The sequence below is a fragment of the Maylandia zebra genome, linkage group LG1 (genome assembly GCF_041146795.1).
Source record: "Maylandia zebra isolate NMK-2024a linkage group LG1, Mzebra_GT3a, whole genome shotgun sequence".
NCBI classification, from domain to species: domain Eukaryota; kingdom Metazoa; phylum Chordata; class Actinopteri; order Cichliformes; family Cichlidae; genus Maylandia; species Maylandia zebra.
The window spans coordinates 38,074,461-38,091,120 of NC_135167.1; the positions used below are offsets into that span (position 1 = coordinate 38,074,461).

General features: G+C 38.6%; 1 protein-coding gene and 1 long non-coding RNA gene across 2 annotated transcripts; both read right to left on the reverse strand.

Moving 5' to 3' along the window:
• Positions 1-331: 331 nt before the first annotated feature.
• LOC143419863 (ATP-dependent DNA helicase PIF1-like) lies at positions 332-5,239 on the reverse strand. The gene is made up of 4 exons (XM_076887578.1): positions 3,866-5,239; positions 2,188-2,304; positions 1,968-2,071; positions 332-1,865 (listed from the first exon to the last, which is right to left on the reverse strand). The coding sequence occupies exons 1-2, from the start codon at positions 5,237-5,239 to the stop codon at positions 2,284-2,286; spliced, it is 1,395 nt and encodes a 464-aa protein (XP_076743693.1). The 3' UTR covers positions 332-1,865; positions 1,968-2,071; positions 2,188-2,283.
• A 6,029-nt stretch (positions 5,240-11,268) lies between these two features.
• On the reverse strand, positions 11,269-13,831 carry LOC143419361 (uncharacterized). Its single transcript, XR_013099325.1, has 2 exons — positions 12,334-13,831; positions 11,269-11,905 (listed from the first exon to the last, which is right to left on the reverse strand). It is a non-coding gene; the product is annotated as an uncharacterized LOC143419361 (long non-coding RNA).
• Positions 13,832-16,660: the final 2,829 nt, after the last annotated feature.

The window sequence follows — 16,660 nt, forward strand, 5'->3', positions numbered from 1 at the left end:
CGGTTTTGAAGGAGTGAGATGCCAAAAAACGTACGGAATATATAATAATAATAATAACTAGAAAGTGCATTTTCTGAAGAAACTGCAGTGTGAATGCTTGAATCTGAATGTATGCACTGAAATGAATTAATTGCTGAATGTTAAGTTAAAAATTCCGAATGAGCTGGAAAATACAGAAATTTTCACCTGAAAACAAAAGTGCAGAACTTTTGAAAGCTGATGTTCACACAGAAGAAGTTGGAAAAAAGCTAAACATGTTTAAAATGTAAATAATAAAAAGATGAGTAATGACAAAAGAAAATTTAGAGTTGAACAAAAATTCTGGAGAAAATACAAACTTTAATATACAGCATAATGTTTTTCAGACATATACACATGTGTATATCATGTTTAATAGTATTACATACATCAATTTATTTTGTATGTCATAGAAAATAACATAAAAATCTTAAGTCATATTTTACAGCTTCTTTCTGAAAAGGACTAGTAGAATAAATAAAAATAACTAAATTAAATAACTAAATAAAAAATAATAAGCAAGATATGAAATACATGAAAATTCAACTTTTAAAACCACAATCCTGAACCTTTAAATTGTGTTGGTTTCTTAGAACATGGCTAAACAGCTGTTTCTATCGTCCTACTTAATCTGTCTACACATCTTTTTATTACTCATTCTTCTTTATGTTTTAATGTAAACAGAGTCCACACAGTGGTAAAAGAGAACTGTATAGAGATTTTTGAGTAAAGTCAAATGAAAGCGTAAGGTGGTGACACAGTTTAACACATGCAAATAATCAAATAAACACATTAGTCCTTTTTGTGAACATGGATAAATAAGTATCAATACAGCATTGTTCAGCCATGCCACTAAATGCTTTTTTACACATTGTTTTAACCTGGGCTCAGACACAAAGTCCCAAAATTAGTTAGTCCCTGACTTTGAGTTGTGATTATGACTAATTATTATACACAAGGCTTTATCTATCTGAACTCTAAGGACACAAATATGAAAAAAAAAAACCTATACTTACCAGCTGATACCCCACACTACACACTAGGTGTGCCATGTGACCTGAAACTTTGGTACAAAATCATCATAATCATTCTGTTAACACTGTTTTTTAACGCTGTTTGTGTTGCTGTTCAGCAGTTTAAAATGTTTTAGATTGGATTACATGGAATGAATTTGAATTTTCTTGGGGGGTTTTGTGTGTGTTTTGTTCTTAGCAGATTTTTTCTTCCATACTGTTGAATTCCAGTTACCACATTTCTGGTCATATGACATCCCGAGTGCCCACTTAAAAAAAATCCCCACAGTTAATTCAACATTAGAACAAAATAAAAATATCCATCCATCCATCCATTCGCTTCCGCTTATCCTTTCCAGGGTCGCGGGGGGCGCTGGAGCCTATCCCAGCTGTCATAGGGCGAAAGGCAGGGTACACCCTGGACAGGTCGCCAGTCTGTCACAGGGCCAACACACAGGGACAGACAACCATTCACACTCACATTCACTCGCACATTCACACCTAGTGACAATTTGGATTAATCAATTAACCTATCCCCACAAATAAAAAAATAAAAATATGTTAAAGAAAAAAAGGTTTGCTCTGTGATGAAATACTAAATAAGCATACATTGTACAGAGCACTAACAATGACAACAATCCTTTAGCCTGTTGATCAGAGAGAGGCAGTCATTATGTCCATTTAAAACCTGTAATCACAGAGCACAACGTTTCTGTGAAACTATGAAGTCCCATATGATCCTCATCATGTCCAGTGACTTCAGAGTGGATCCTCCCTGTCATCCGGCCAGTGTTTGATGTGTGGCAAGCAGCACAGAAGCAGGATAGCTGAGGACTTTAAAAGAAGAGCAGAAAACAGGAATATGTAGTTGTAAATGTAAATATCAGTGATACTTGTCTTGTCAAAGGGAATAAAATAATGAAAATGTTAACTTACACACTCATTTAGGGAGGATCTTGACACTGCACAGAGGAGGCACAGTCAGTCTGACAATGATGGTGATCTCCAGGGATGTTTTCCTGCAGCAACATTCCTGCCAACTGGCCGTATGATCCAGAGTAGTTGGTTTGTAATAAACAGAAAGGTGTATATATTAGGTAGTGTGCACTCAGAGCTGGTCCTAAGAAACAAACACATCCTGTAATAAACTGAATACCTGTAGTAGTGCTGCTGCAAATATGAAGCCCTTCTATCATGAGTGGTTTCAAAGAAGGTGTTTTGGAGGCTCAGTCACAGAAACTGTGCAGTCTGTTCAGTCCTGAGTGTCTCGGCTCTGAAGGGGATGGATCACAGAGGGAAACACCTGAGTACAGACATTACAATACACTCTAACACTCCTAAGGTCAAGTGAAAACACAATTTAAACACTTCACAAAGAATGAATACATGTTTTCATGGAAATAATGTCATTAACCCTTTTTGTTGTTAGTAAATCTCACCGACTGCTTGTGGGACAAGCTAGAAGGAAGACTTATCACAGAATCTCTCCTGTGCTCCAGATGTGAAGTCTCACGCTCTGATCGTATGGCGATGAAGATGGTGATGATGAAGTTTCTCTGATCTGTGGCATTACAGTTTCTGGCTGCTATGTGCTTCACATTGTTGGATTTTACATGTGAAGCTTGGAGAAGACACAGGAGGACTGTGTCTCTCTTAAAAAGAAAAAAAAAGAAAAACAAAGGAAACCTAACAGGAAAGGAAACCCCCCCCCCCTCGACTCCCACCGTACCCTCCCCCCCCCCCCCCCCTCCCACTCAACTCCCCAACCTCACACCATCAAATGTCTATACAAATGTAGGGTATCAGCTGGTAACAGAAAGCAAGTGTAACATATGCACTACATATGTAACACTGCTGAAACATTTCTGGCCAGAAATGTGCAGTTATCAACCCAGACCCACCCTGATGATTGCACTGGCCAGAAACATGATAAAAGCTCATAAAAATTTATGTTTCATAGAAAAATTTGTCCAAAAATATAATTGTGTACTTTTGAAAAAGTTTAAAGTTTATAACAAACCAAAATAATAATATTTTTGTAAATATTATTTCAAAATAGAGGCACACATAAAGTGGCTTAACTGTCATTATTGCTGTAATTAGGTTTGTTTGTTTGTTTGTTTGTTTTTTTAAAAAGCAACCTTTAGTCATTATTGTTCTCTCAGAAACAATGAAGAAGCTGTTGAACATTTATGTGTTGTGTAGGCAATCCTCTGGTCCACCCTCCCTCCCTCCCAGCCACAGTGAGACTGGGGCAGCCTGGCAGGATGTTGAAGCCTGGCTGCAGAGAGGATATGCCTACACTGTTCGTTTCAAACTGCTATATTTGATTTTTCTGACATTTATAGGTTACTGTTAGTGAATTTTAGATTTTCTGTAATAAATAAAATTGTCATCTTTTACTGATATCATTACTTAATTCATGTAATTGTATTTTATGTAAACAATTCAAACATTATACTGCAATGCAGGGCGTCAACTTTTAAATATCGCTCTACTTTCTTAAGTCATTCAAAAATATAGATATTACTTACTGTATTCAAAGATCTAGATCATGAATCATCACAGGACAATACACAGTATACTGGGTCATGGTAACTATGGTATGTCTTCATGACTCCAGAATGGAGACATCGATCTGACTGAGAAATGAAAATTAGGTCAAGCAGTGTGTTCTTCTCTGTGGTAGGGGCAGTGATGACCTGTGCGTATCCCCTAGACTCAAACAGCTCCAGGATTAGTTTGTTTGCACTGGATAAAACATTCTCATTAAAATCACCACAAACTATGATGGGATGACAGTCCATGATCTCCAATGAGTCTAATAGGCTTACCAGGTTTTTCAGGAATGGCCTCAGAGTGTAGTCTGGAGGTCTGTATACAACTGCAATCAGAGCACTGACTGGTGCTTCAACCTTTAAAGCCAGAAATTCAAGGTCAGTTACATTATGGATGTACTGTTTTTCATGCACTTGAATGTCACTTTTCACATAAACAGCAACTCCACCACCACTTCTGTTTGCCATCTGGGGAAAGTTTGTGTAGGACAGGTGTCTGTTGCGTTTGAACAAATTGTAATTTTCCAAGTGGAGACTCTCTGCGACAAAAGAGCCCCGCAGGTGTGTTTCTGTTAGGCACAAAACATCTGCTAGACACAATTCATGGTGACTTTTGATGTCATTAATGTGAGCTGGCAGTCCCTCTGTATTATGATGAACAATGGTGAAAACCTCTGACCTGCTCAGTGTTTGCCTCACGTGTAGAAGAGGCATCATGTCATCAAGGTTGGCTTGTCTCATGTTCTCAAGCGCTGCAGTGATTTCTGGGTTGGTGAATATTTTTTTCTCCTCCATATCAAGAAGATACAGTCCACTGAGAGACGTCACTCTACTGACAGCTACGTAGGCCATGCCGGGCTCAAAAATGCTCTTAAGAGAGACAACAGCTGATGTAGTTGTCATACCCTGTACCTTATGTATTGTACATGCAAAGGCCAGCTTCACTGGGAACTGTCTTCGTACCACTCCTTTCTGCTTCAGATTCTCCTCTGCTCTCTCAATGTACACCATATCGTCTGCTGGTGTGCGGTTATTCTTTCCAGATGTCTCATTATCCATTTTAAGTCCAAGTTTGATGATGTGTTGGTCGTTTTCAGAGTGAACTACTCTAAGTAGTTTTCCAAAAGCTCCATTAACCAAACCATTTTGTATGTCAATGTTTCTGGTGAGCATGACACGAGCTCCTTCTGCAACTTTCAGTGTGTCTGGTAACTCGTTTTTACCTCCTTTCAATGGTCTGTCTTGAAGTGCCATTCTGCCAGTTCTAGGATCTTTTCTATAATCATCTGCATGGATGTCAATGATATGAGTGTGGAGCAGAGCCAGTGTTGAAGAGTTGTGTGCATCCACTTCTTTATTAGTTGCAAAAATGTGCAATGCATCAGTCGGACAATGGGCTGGTTCAGTTATGGCCTGTAACAACAAATTTCTATCTGCTTCGCAAAGCTCATCCAACTTTCCTTTTACACGAATTCTGTTCAGCATCTCAGCAAAGACAACATCATCTTTCTGACGCATAATCTCAGTCAGAGTGATCATCTGAAAATGCTCCCGCCACAGGTCGATCTCAGACGGGTCGTGCACACAGAGAGGTTTAGACTGTCGCACTGGGGGTAGCTGATAGAAGTCTCCGACAGCAATGACTGACATGCCTCCAAAGAGTCTCCGAGTCCCTTTGATCTGTTTGAGTCTTGCATCTACATATGCAAACAGATGTCTTGACACCATAGACACTTCGTCAATGACGATTATTTCAGCATTCAAAAGTTCTGATCTGACTTCATCCAGCTGATTGCCAAGTCCCTGAATGGGAGGTTTTAAGCTTCTAGGCAGCTTGAGAAGAGAATGCAGTGTTGTTCCAGAAATGTTAAAAGCTGCAGTCCCAGTGAAAGCAGTTAACAGGACGGTGGGTTTTGATATGTCAACGTCGTCTGCATATCTGGGCACTTTGCTCAGTATCTTAGATGCTTCTGAGTAGATGCATTTGATAAGATGTGATTTTCCTGTTCCAGCACCACCATTAATATAAAAGAAAAACTGCTCTGGATTTAGAGCACAGACTCTTTTAATGCACCAGTCTCTAACTGCATAAAATATGCAGGCTTGCTTCTTGTTCAGATTCTGAAACATCTGACGTAACAATGTGGGATCAATAGCAGGGGGTTCCCTGATGGCTCTGACTTCTGTTGAAGCATCAGCCTGACGGCTGTAGTCGGGCACATCTTCCTGTTCATTTTCATTGTCTCGCTCTCTTTCTTGTTCGACAAGTGGCAACCTTACGAGATCTGATTCAGGTGCCAGATTACACCATTCGTCAGTCACACCTCTGTTCTGCTCATATTCCTCAACAGCGCTCTCGATCTCCTCACTGTTTTTCTCATATTTTTCTCTGTTTCTTTTGACAATGTGTTGCACGTACTCAAGATGGTCAGTACCTGGTAGCTGTACACAGCCAGCACCATAGAAAGCCTGATAGGTTGGCAACGATGGTGTTTTCAGTTCGTGGTCTGAACGATGAGGAAGGTACAGTTTAAGCAGTCTTCCGTAATATTGCTCTGGATGTTTTTCTTGTGAGCAGCGGTGAAATCTGATGATAGCAGGCTTATTGTTTTTGCGCCTTTGCACAAACCCCATCTCATTGAGAAGGGGCAAAACATCTTTACCTTTTTTCTGTTGGCCATAGACAATCCTGCAAGTAGCAGCAAAGTCTGCCATGCACATCTCCTCATACTCTGGTGTTTCAGGTCTGGCTTTGTATTTGTCATTCAAAGATGTCATCCAAACATTGGAAGACTCAGGTGTTGTGTTGTCCAGAACTGACAGGGGACGACTCATTTTCACAGGATTATCATCAGTTGGAATGAATATTACAGCACGTGAGCATTGCTTCATGTGAAGACCACATGCACGAGCAACACACTCCTGTGCACTGATCTCTCGCTTCTTTGAATATGCCTGCATGACGGCTCTCATTTCATCGCACTCATTTACACTGTCCTTATGGGAGTTCTCAATGACAGTTTTCAGGTACTCAGATAGCCCGCCCTCTTTTTTTGATATATATTTCATTAAATAATTTGCAGCACCAAAAGCATCTAAAACAAAGCTTATGTCGATATTACTGTTCCAGGCTTCAAGCAGATGTGGATTATAGCCGTTTATCCAAGAGTCTTTTGGATCACGCTTTAGTATGATCGTACTCCTCATGTTCATTTTATTCAGGTATCTCTCATATTCTGCATGTGTCAACTTGCATCTTTCCAAGAGCTGCTCTAAACTCATGGAAGCAGTTTCAGGTTCATTCAGCAGCTGGTTCAGTGGTCTGAGCTTGTTCTTTGCCGTTTCTACTTCCAGTGCATCATCCTCACTGGGTCTTGTGATCATTGTCTCATTGCAGGGTGGTTTGGGAAAACCAAAACGGCACCCGGAGCTTAAACTCCTAAAGCACGTCTTTGTGTGGTTCTTACTGTGTTTTTGCACTTCTGTTACTTTTTTGTACAGTTCAGGTTGTTTATGTGGATCAGGCAGCTGAGCTGTGATGTATTTGTTTATAAAATCAAGAACAGTTTGCTCATCATCCTCCTCAAACACAGGAGCACCTTCTACCCACAGGAGGCAGTGTATGTGTGGGCTTCCTCTGTGCTGAAACTCAACTCTGTAAAAGTAGTCAATGACTTTGCCAAGTGGCTCTGCAGGAGATAAGAGTAAATCTCTGAATAATGCTTCAACTCTCTTGTCAAACATGCGCATTGTTGTGACAGGATTGCTTCTCAGGATGTCACACTTTGCTGACCAGTCGAGTCCTTCAAAATTCACTTGTTCACCTTGCTGCCTTGTTATTGCCTCGATCACTTCAGGCCAGCGCATTTCAGCAGCTGAAAATGTGCAAAAGAACGTGGGAGTTCCCAACTGTCTGATCATGGCAAAAAGATCTCTTGTTGTTTTCTCCCAATAGGCTGGGGTTCCTCTCAGAGGCTGCATGAATCTCACTGCATCTTTATTTCGCACCAGTTTCTCCACCTCATGTTTATCTTGTAACATGCCTGAGGTTATTTTTCTACCATCTCTGGTCAGAGGCTTTGCCTTCCTTAACTGTACTGTCATGCTGGATGTAGCCAAGTGTATTTCAGTCACAAACTGTGCAAAGAATAAATAGTTTGTGTCTTTGGCAAAACGATCATCAATGCAGAAAAGTCTTGATTTGAAATACCCACTGGGGGATACTTTGATCAGCCTTCTTTCATCAAGTGTGTTTTGGCCTGTAGGAAACTGCACAGGGAAGGCCATGGCCTCCAGTTTAGGTGTTTTGAAAAAACTTATTGGATTGTTTCTCTCTGCAGGAGCAACAGAGTAGATTCCTTCACTGAAACATAATATCTCCTCAGCCACATCAGGGGGCTGCAAACAGGACTCGAGTGCAAAACCACCATTAGTCAGTCCATCTGCTTGCTCTGAATCATCTCTCATCTGTTCATGCGATTGTTCACCATCACAGGGTAACATGTCAATGTCCTGTTCATTTATATTTTGTGCTTCACTCAGTGCATTTTTCTCACAGCTGTCAATTTCCATTAAATCAGCCTCATCATAATCGTCCTCATTCATGTTTTCATCATCATCATCCTCATCATCTTCATCAGGAAGAGTTGGATCACACAGCTCAGCATCATCTCTGATGCTCACATCCTTATACTGTGGATGAATCTGCTTGAGTTTATGCAGTGCTTGCACAAGTTTAGACCAGCTTACAGTCTGAAACAGCTGATGACCTTTGTAAGACAAGCGTCTCTTCAATTTTACTCTGATCACCTGAGAATTAATTCTCAGTCGAGGTAGTGTTTCAACAGTTTCCTGTACCTCTGATGGGACACAGACCACATTTCCTCTAATTGCTCTTTGTCTGCCTTTGGGAAGAGGAATGATCTTGGCAAATGGTATGCACTTGGCTATGAGATGTCTCTCCAGTATGTTGAGATCAGAAAGTTCAGCTGGAATATCAGCAAGATCCAACTTATTGGCAACAGCAAGTGCTGGCATGGATCCATTTTTAAGATGATCGTGGCAGGTGTGACATATCCACTCTCTCTTTCTCTCATCAGGCACTTTGCACTGCTCATTTCTGCAGTTTTCATCACAAACATGAACAAACTTTCCTGTCAAACATGTTGCAACTACATGTGGGTTTTTGACATACTTTGACCTTGTGCAGGGTCGCACTTGGTTTGGAAATGAAGCCTTGAAGCATACAGTACATGGGTATGATGGTCCAGCTTTGATTTGTGATTTGAACACAGATATGGCCTCGTTGATCACACTGTTGTCACTCTCTTGGGTTTGTCTGTTCACCCATCTGTATTTCCTTTTTATTTTCATTGCACATCTCATGTTGTGCATAATCCTGAATGCAAGATTACTTTGATACCTGTCTCGCATTAGTTGTTTCATTAGTTGTCTGTGTCTTACTCTGAATGCATTGTCACGTGCATAACGCTGAGTCACTCGAGATCTCTGTCTCTCTCTGAATTCAGGGTTTTCTTGATACCTTTTAGTTATATAGTTTTTTTGTTTTTGTCTAAAGTCAGCATTGTCACAGTAGCGTCTTTTAATATATTGTTGTTGTTTCTTTCTGAATTCATCGTTCTCACAGTAGCGTCTTTTAATATATTGTTGTTGTTTCTTTCTGAATTCATCGTTCTCACAGTAGCGTCTTTTAATATATTGTTGTTGTTTCTTTCTGAATTCATCGTTCTCACAGTAGCGTCTTTTAATATATTGTTGTTGTTTCTTTCTGAATTCATCGTTCTCACAGTAGCGTCTTTTAATATATTGTTGTTGTTTCTTTCTAACTGTAGCATTCTCAGAAAAACGTTTTTTAACATATTGTTTTTGTTTCTTTCTGAATTCATCATTTTCACAGTAACGTCTTTTCATATACTGTTGTTGTTTTTGTTTAACTTCAGGATTGTTTTTTTATGTCTCGCTTGCGCAAGATTTTTTCTTTTCTTTGTAATCTTTATTTGAAGCATACTTTTGTTGTTCTCTCCTTTTTTGGTTTTCTTTTCTCTGATTTCTGGGTTTCTCTGATGCCATTAATCTTCTTTTCATTTTGTGCCTTTGTTGTTTATTAACTTTTTTCAGTTTTTGTAAAACTATATCAGAAAGGTCACAGGCAGCAACATTTGTTATGGCAGCATTTGATTGACATGAAAAAGCATCACTTGATGGAAGGAAACTTAATTCACTGCATAGTTCTTCAGTTGGTATATTAGGAGGTTCATTCTGATCTTCATATGATGTGAACTGAGTCACGTGAACTTCTTTTTGTTTCACCGGTGGCGTACAAATGGACATTTGACAAAAGATGTTCTCAGTCAGATCAGTCGTTGTGTTTCTCCTTGGAGTAGAGGAGTTTGCTTCATCAACAGTTGTATCAGAGTGAGTAGATGCCACAGCAGTGGCAGCTGTTGGTCTGCAGACTGTGTCTGTGATAGTATCACTCAGGTTGACTGTGCTCATACTGTAGAACTGCACAGGCTTCAGTTCATAGTTACAAGAGGGTGATATCTCCATCATTTCATAAGAATCTTGGATCCTCTTAATCATGTCACTGAGGAGTGTGAATTTCAGCATCACAGCTGTACCACGATTACGTGACTGTAGTAATAGAGGAAGACCACTGGGTGTTCTGGAGTGTGGATCAAAGAAACCATATTTGCCTGATGTGGATCTGAACACTGCGATACACAATCCACTCATAATCAATAAGGCATACTGCACATCTGACAACAGGCAGCTCAGTCCTGCTTCTAAGCTGAGAAAGGTATCTACTGCTTCCTCTGGAGGTTCTTCAAATGTCCCATACCGGGAAGGCTGTGTCATGTCGACATCATACATAGACCAGCGAGCATCAACTTTGTCTGGCAGCTCATCGGTTGCCAAATGAATATTTTTAGGAAATCTTTTCTTGGCCTCTTTGTACATCACATCACCTTTATCCAAGACCAGATTAAGGTCAGCTGTAGTCATGTTTTCATTCTCATGAAGGAAAGCAAGAAATGTGAGTGAGTTACATGTGCACTGCTTGTTTCTGGAGTCTCCATATTTAGGATGAGCCTGGCTGCGAGATGCACAGACATGTATAACAGAGGGCTGGTTTTCAAGGTTCACTCTTTCTGCATGAGATGGTCCTGCCACATCACTGTGACAGCCTCTTTTCAAAAAGTCAGCATAACCCACCTGTGGGGCACTTGACACCTCATGTTGTTCATTAACTTTATGCTGCAGTCCACTCTTTACAGCATCAGCATAAGATACCTGTTGTACATGTGCAGGAACATGTTGACCTGCCTGTTTGACACTGTCAGAATTGGTCTTTGTAGACACACTGTCTTCTGCAGAGCTCTGAGGAAAATCAAACTCAGCTTGTTCACATGTTGGTACTTTGTGAAACTCATGAAACTTTTTCCAGCGTTGTTTTGCAGCTTGTGACTTTTTCTGCTTCCTTGGCATTTTCACACACCTGCAAGTGTTTCTTAGTCTTTAGAAAATATGTTCACAAGATAAGAGTGGCACACACCAGGAGATGTTGTCTTTGTTTTTATATTTCAGTTTTTATTTGTCTTAAACAGTTGTCTTTCGTTTGACAGTTTGTTCTTCAGTTGAGAGAATATTATGCACTCTCTTTATTGGCTTGGCATTTTTCAGCAGCAAGCCAAGAGTGAAAAACAGGTAGAGAGAAAATTTAGAAGAGAGAACAGGCAGAGCAGGAGAGACACGGCTGGGAAATCACAATCAAACCGTGAATTAGTTTTCTTTGTTCAGTTTGTTCTCAGGTAGAGGCAATATATGCACTCTTTATTGCTTTAATGGCTTGGCGTTTTTCAGCAGCAAGCCAAGAGTGAAAAACAGGTAGAGAGAAAATTTAGCAGTGAGAACAGACAGAGCAGGAGAGACACGGCTTTAAATCAAACCGCAGATTTTTCTTTGTTTGTTCAGTTTGTTCATAGGTTGAGGCAAAATATGCACTCTTTATTGCTTTGTTGGCTTGGCGTTTTTCAGCAGCAAGCCAAGAGTGAAAAACAGGTAGAGAGAAAATTTAGCAGAGAGAACAGACAGAGCAGGAGAGACACGGCTTTAAATCAAACCGCAAAAGGATTGTTGGTTTGGCAAAATTTCTCACAAACCACAGAGTGAAATACAGATGGAAAGAAGGCAGAGACAATAGGTGGAGCAGGACAGAGGATAGAGGGGTTGGGGGGTTGGGATGTGAGAGAGAAGACTGGAGATCTGGTCCTTGTTCTTCTTCTTCTACACACTCTGAACAAAAAACAAGAAAAAAAAATAATTTTATTAAAATTATATCACATGGTAATTGTATGAACTAAATGTGACTACTGCAAAAGGACAAAACAAATATTCAAGCTAAACTGTTGTCGGCTGCCATGTGCAAAAAGTTGCATAATTGGGCACTTTTTAAAAGAATAAATATTTAATTAAATTCAGCAATAATATTTTTAAATACAAATATGATTGAGTGAATCATTAATTAATCACATGTAGTGTGACTACAAAAATGTACGAAAAAAATATTTTAGCCCAATTGTTAAGCTGCACTTATGTGTATTTATTATAAAATTGTGTTTAAAAGGTCTAGCACAAAGTTTGAACCCATCACTTTACAGCTTATATTAGTCATATAATTTTTTTATTTTGGTCTACTTCTCTTACAGTATGTGCACACCTACCAGGCAAAGCACAGTGTCAGTCAGGTTCCTGAAAGAAACGAGAAATAATACGTTAGTTGTCTGTACAGTGTTATCAGACTAACAGAAATACAAAGCCCACACGACATGATACACTGAACTTCTAGTCAGCAGGGTAATTATAGAGTAATATAGCACACCAACTGATACAGCAGTCATTTTACAATTCAAACTAGTTAACTGAAGTATTGCCACTTATGTAAGGCTACTGTTAGACTGTTACTAGCCTTAGCATTGCTGCTAGCGCTAGCATTCCGGCTAGCATTAGCACTTCAGTTAGTGTTAGCATTGCAGCTAGCGTTAGCATTGCAGCTAGCGTTAGCATTGCAGCTAGCGTTAGCAATGCTGCTAGCGCTAGCAATGCTGCTAGCGCTAGCACTCTTACTGTTAAAACTGAGCCACAATGGCAATAATAAAGCTAATTTCTTACTTTTGTCTCACTGACCGGCAAGAAATATCACAGGAATATTATTTTTGTCAGTTAACAACTGCTAAGGCTAGTGTTAGCACTATAGCTAGCGTTAGCATTGTTGCTAGCATTAGCATTGAAGCTAGCGTTAGCACTGCTGCTAACAGCAAAACGTAATAAACGTATATAAATGATAGCGAAGGTTATTCTTTTTTCTTTCTTTCTTCTTTGAATTGTTTTTAACTCTGTTGGACTTGATATGTGAGTTTAAATGTCAAACATGTATTTTTTCCATCATAAAAATAAAACACTGCAGTACTGAGTGTACTGTACTTACCACAGCAGAGAGCAAAGCGGAATGACGACAGTTGGTCCAGTGATAGGTTAAAAACAGATGAGGCGTTCAGGTGGTGCTTGGAAATTTGACCATCAGTTTGAACAGCAATAATGAGCATATACATGTCTGTGTGTTGGTCTCTGTGTGTGACAGACATAGAGAGATAGAGGGAAAAAATACACTATACTAGTGTAAAAATTGGTCCTTTTTGCCCAAGTATAAGCGAATGAGTGACATACAGAAAAACAGGGCAACTGGCATTAAATGAGCAAATAAAAAGTATTAAATCTTGAACTGTTTTGTGGGTTTTATTTTAAGACTACTTTGAGTATATTCGTGGGGAGATAAACTATACAGACTATAAACAGAGACATTAAATGAGATTAGGTTAGTGAAACGTTAGTTAAAAGGTGGGGAAATTAACTACAGACCGATAGATGCTGAGAGCTTTAATTATCCAGTCAGAAAGGATGATTTTGAAGTCATCAACTGACTCCAACTGCCCAGATCTGAAAAACCTTTGTGCCAATCACAATGCTCTACTTAGTTGGCATATACTAACTAGTGACAAACTATTAATCTGTGGCAAAACCCTGTCAAATCTGTCTTATTGTACTTTTGAAAAAGTTAATCTTACTACAATCTAACATTTTTAGGTTTAACCTTGGCAGAGTGAGAGAGAGCTCGTTAAGCAGGCAGGTGTGAGCCTGGTTGCTATAGTGACAATGGCTCCATACACACGACACAGACATGCGCCTCACTTTTGCTGCTTAAAATGAACAGAAAAGTCAGGCCGAAACAAATCGTTCCCAAATTAAAAGTACAAGTCGTATTGACAAAATTCTTTCACCGTGAGCGACAGCAGCTTCTAGTCTACCAAATTCTCAGTTTTCATGCCTGTGGAGTTTATTATATGGACGTGGTGACAGTGTAAAGACACCATGCTCTTCTGATTTTCAAACGAACCTTCTGAGCCATTTTAACATTAGAGTCTATGGAAGAGTTGGAAGGAGGAGGCTGTGCATTGGTGACATTTATGAAAGAACCGTAACACCTAGGACAATAGTAAACACATTGGATGAAAGAGGACAGCCATGGCTACGTTTTGAGGGTAAAATCATACCTGTAGAGCAAACGCTGTGGACACAGCAGCAGTTTTAAAAAAGATTTTAAGATTAATTTTTTTGCTCCTCTCACTCTAGCAGTTGAGCTGTCTCACTCTAGCCCCAACATTCCGTCCCATACACACCCATTATAAATTTTGAAACGGCTGAAAAAACATCATGAAACTTAAACTGGAACTGAAGAAAAAGTATAATAGATATTGAAAAGATAAATACAAGTTGAATAGTTGAATGTCTTGTCTTCGTTTTAAAGTTTGAATGGTGGCTCTATGTCAATGTATGTGGAAGTAGTAAGAGTTTAAAAATGAATAAGTTGAATGAGAATTTGAAGGGTCTCCCCATTGAAATACATGGGAAATTTTGGGAAATTTTTGTTGAATAAAGTTGAATAAAATTAAAAATATAAATGTTAAAAATATGAAAAATAGAAGCAGTGTTGTCCAAAAGAATAGGAATCTAACGGTGTTTGAATGGTTTTTCTAAGTTGAACGGTTTTGAAGGAGTAGGATTACAAAAAACGTACGGAATAGATAAAATATAATAATAATAATAACTAGAAAAATTTGCATTTCCTGCGAAAATGCAGTGTGGATGCTTAAAGCTGAAGCTGTATGCAAAAAGTAGCTGAAAAAGCTGAAAAGTTGCAGAAATTGTAAAAACTTTGCAGAAGCAAAAGAAGTTTGCTAAAATGGAATAACTTAGCAGAACTGCAATATCTTAGAGGAAACATAATACTTGGCAGAAATACAATAGCATAGCAGAATTTAGCAGAAATATTGTAACTTACCAGAACCATGATAACTTCTCAAAAATACAAGAATTTAGGAGAAATAGTATAAGATAACAGAAAGAATATATTTAGCCAAAAATACTTAAACATTACAGAAACACTATGATTTAGGAAAATAGTACAACAGAGCAGAAATATTGTGATTTACCAGAGACACTGTGATGAACTATGAATATTGTAATTTTAAATTAAGACTATGTTTTAGCACAAATATTATAATTTGGAGAAATACTATAATTTAGCAGAAATACTATATTAAGCACAAATCCTATAAAAAGCAGAAATGGTATGATTAAGCATAAATACTACATTTAGTAGAAATACTTTGTTTTAGCACAAATCCTATAAAAAGCAGAAATACTGTACTATGATTTAGTAGAAAAACTATAATTAATCAGAAATACTAAATTTAGCAGAAATACTATATTAAGCACAAATCCTATGAAAAGCAGAAATAATATGATTAAGCATAAATACTACATTTAGCAGAAATACTATATTAAGCACAAATCTTATAAAAGCAGAAATAGTATATTAAGCACAAATCTTATAAAATAGCAGAAATAGTATGATTTAGCACAATAGTAATAAGTTAAACAGAAAAATTGGAAAAGCAAAATGGACAGCTGAAAAAATGCTGAACATGCTGAGGGTCCCTCAAATATACTTGTTAAATGACAAAAATCTGCAAAAAAATCTATAACAGCCACACAATTACAAATATGTACACATGAGGAAACACACATGCACAGAGAGACACACACACAAGATCCAATTCAGTCAACCAGTCTAAATATATTGAATTTGAATCTTACAATGAGATCATCCCATTAAAAGGCTTTCTCTCTCTCTCTCTCTCTCTCTCTCTCTGTCACACACACACACACACACACACACACACACACACACACACACACGCACACACAAACACAAAGAGGGAGAGAGCTGCTGAATTTGAATCCACCAATCAGAGTGGCTGTGTACTTTTTCCCGCCAAAACAGGTGCTTCTGTTTACACACGCAGCACAGAGAGACACAGGATTATTGCAGTCTATTTCTCATAGTGAGGACTCCCCTCAAACAAATGACCATAATTTCCTAACTGTAGGGGCTAGAGCGGTCATTCTTACACGGTTTTGTTCAGAAGTGATTGGGGAATCTTCAAGTGTTGACAATTTATCATTAAAATATGAATTATTAGAGATATATGACATGGATGACTTACTGACTTAGAAGCCACGAATTCCCCAATATGCAAATTTGAATGGCTGAGGCCACATATATGATTGGCTGGCTGGGAAGCCGTGCAGGCCCTGATTTGTGGATTTGAATTCCTCAGCCCTGATATGATTGGCTGGCTTAGAAGCCATGAAGGCCCCAATATGCAAATTTGAATGCCTCAGGACACATATATGATTGGCTGGGAAGCCGTGCAGGCCCTGATTTGAAAATTTGAATTTCTCAGTCCTCACAGAGAATTGGCTGCCTGGGGACCTGGCAGAAATATATAGAAATACTATGATTAAGCATAAATACTACATTTAGTAGAAATACTATGTTTTAGCACAAATACTATAAAAAGCAGAAATACTATAATTTAGCAGAAATACTATATTAAGCACAAATCCTATAAAAAGCATAAATACTAT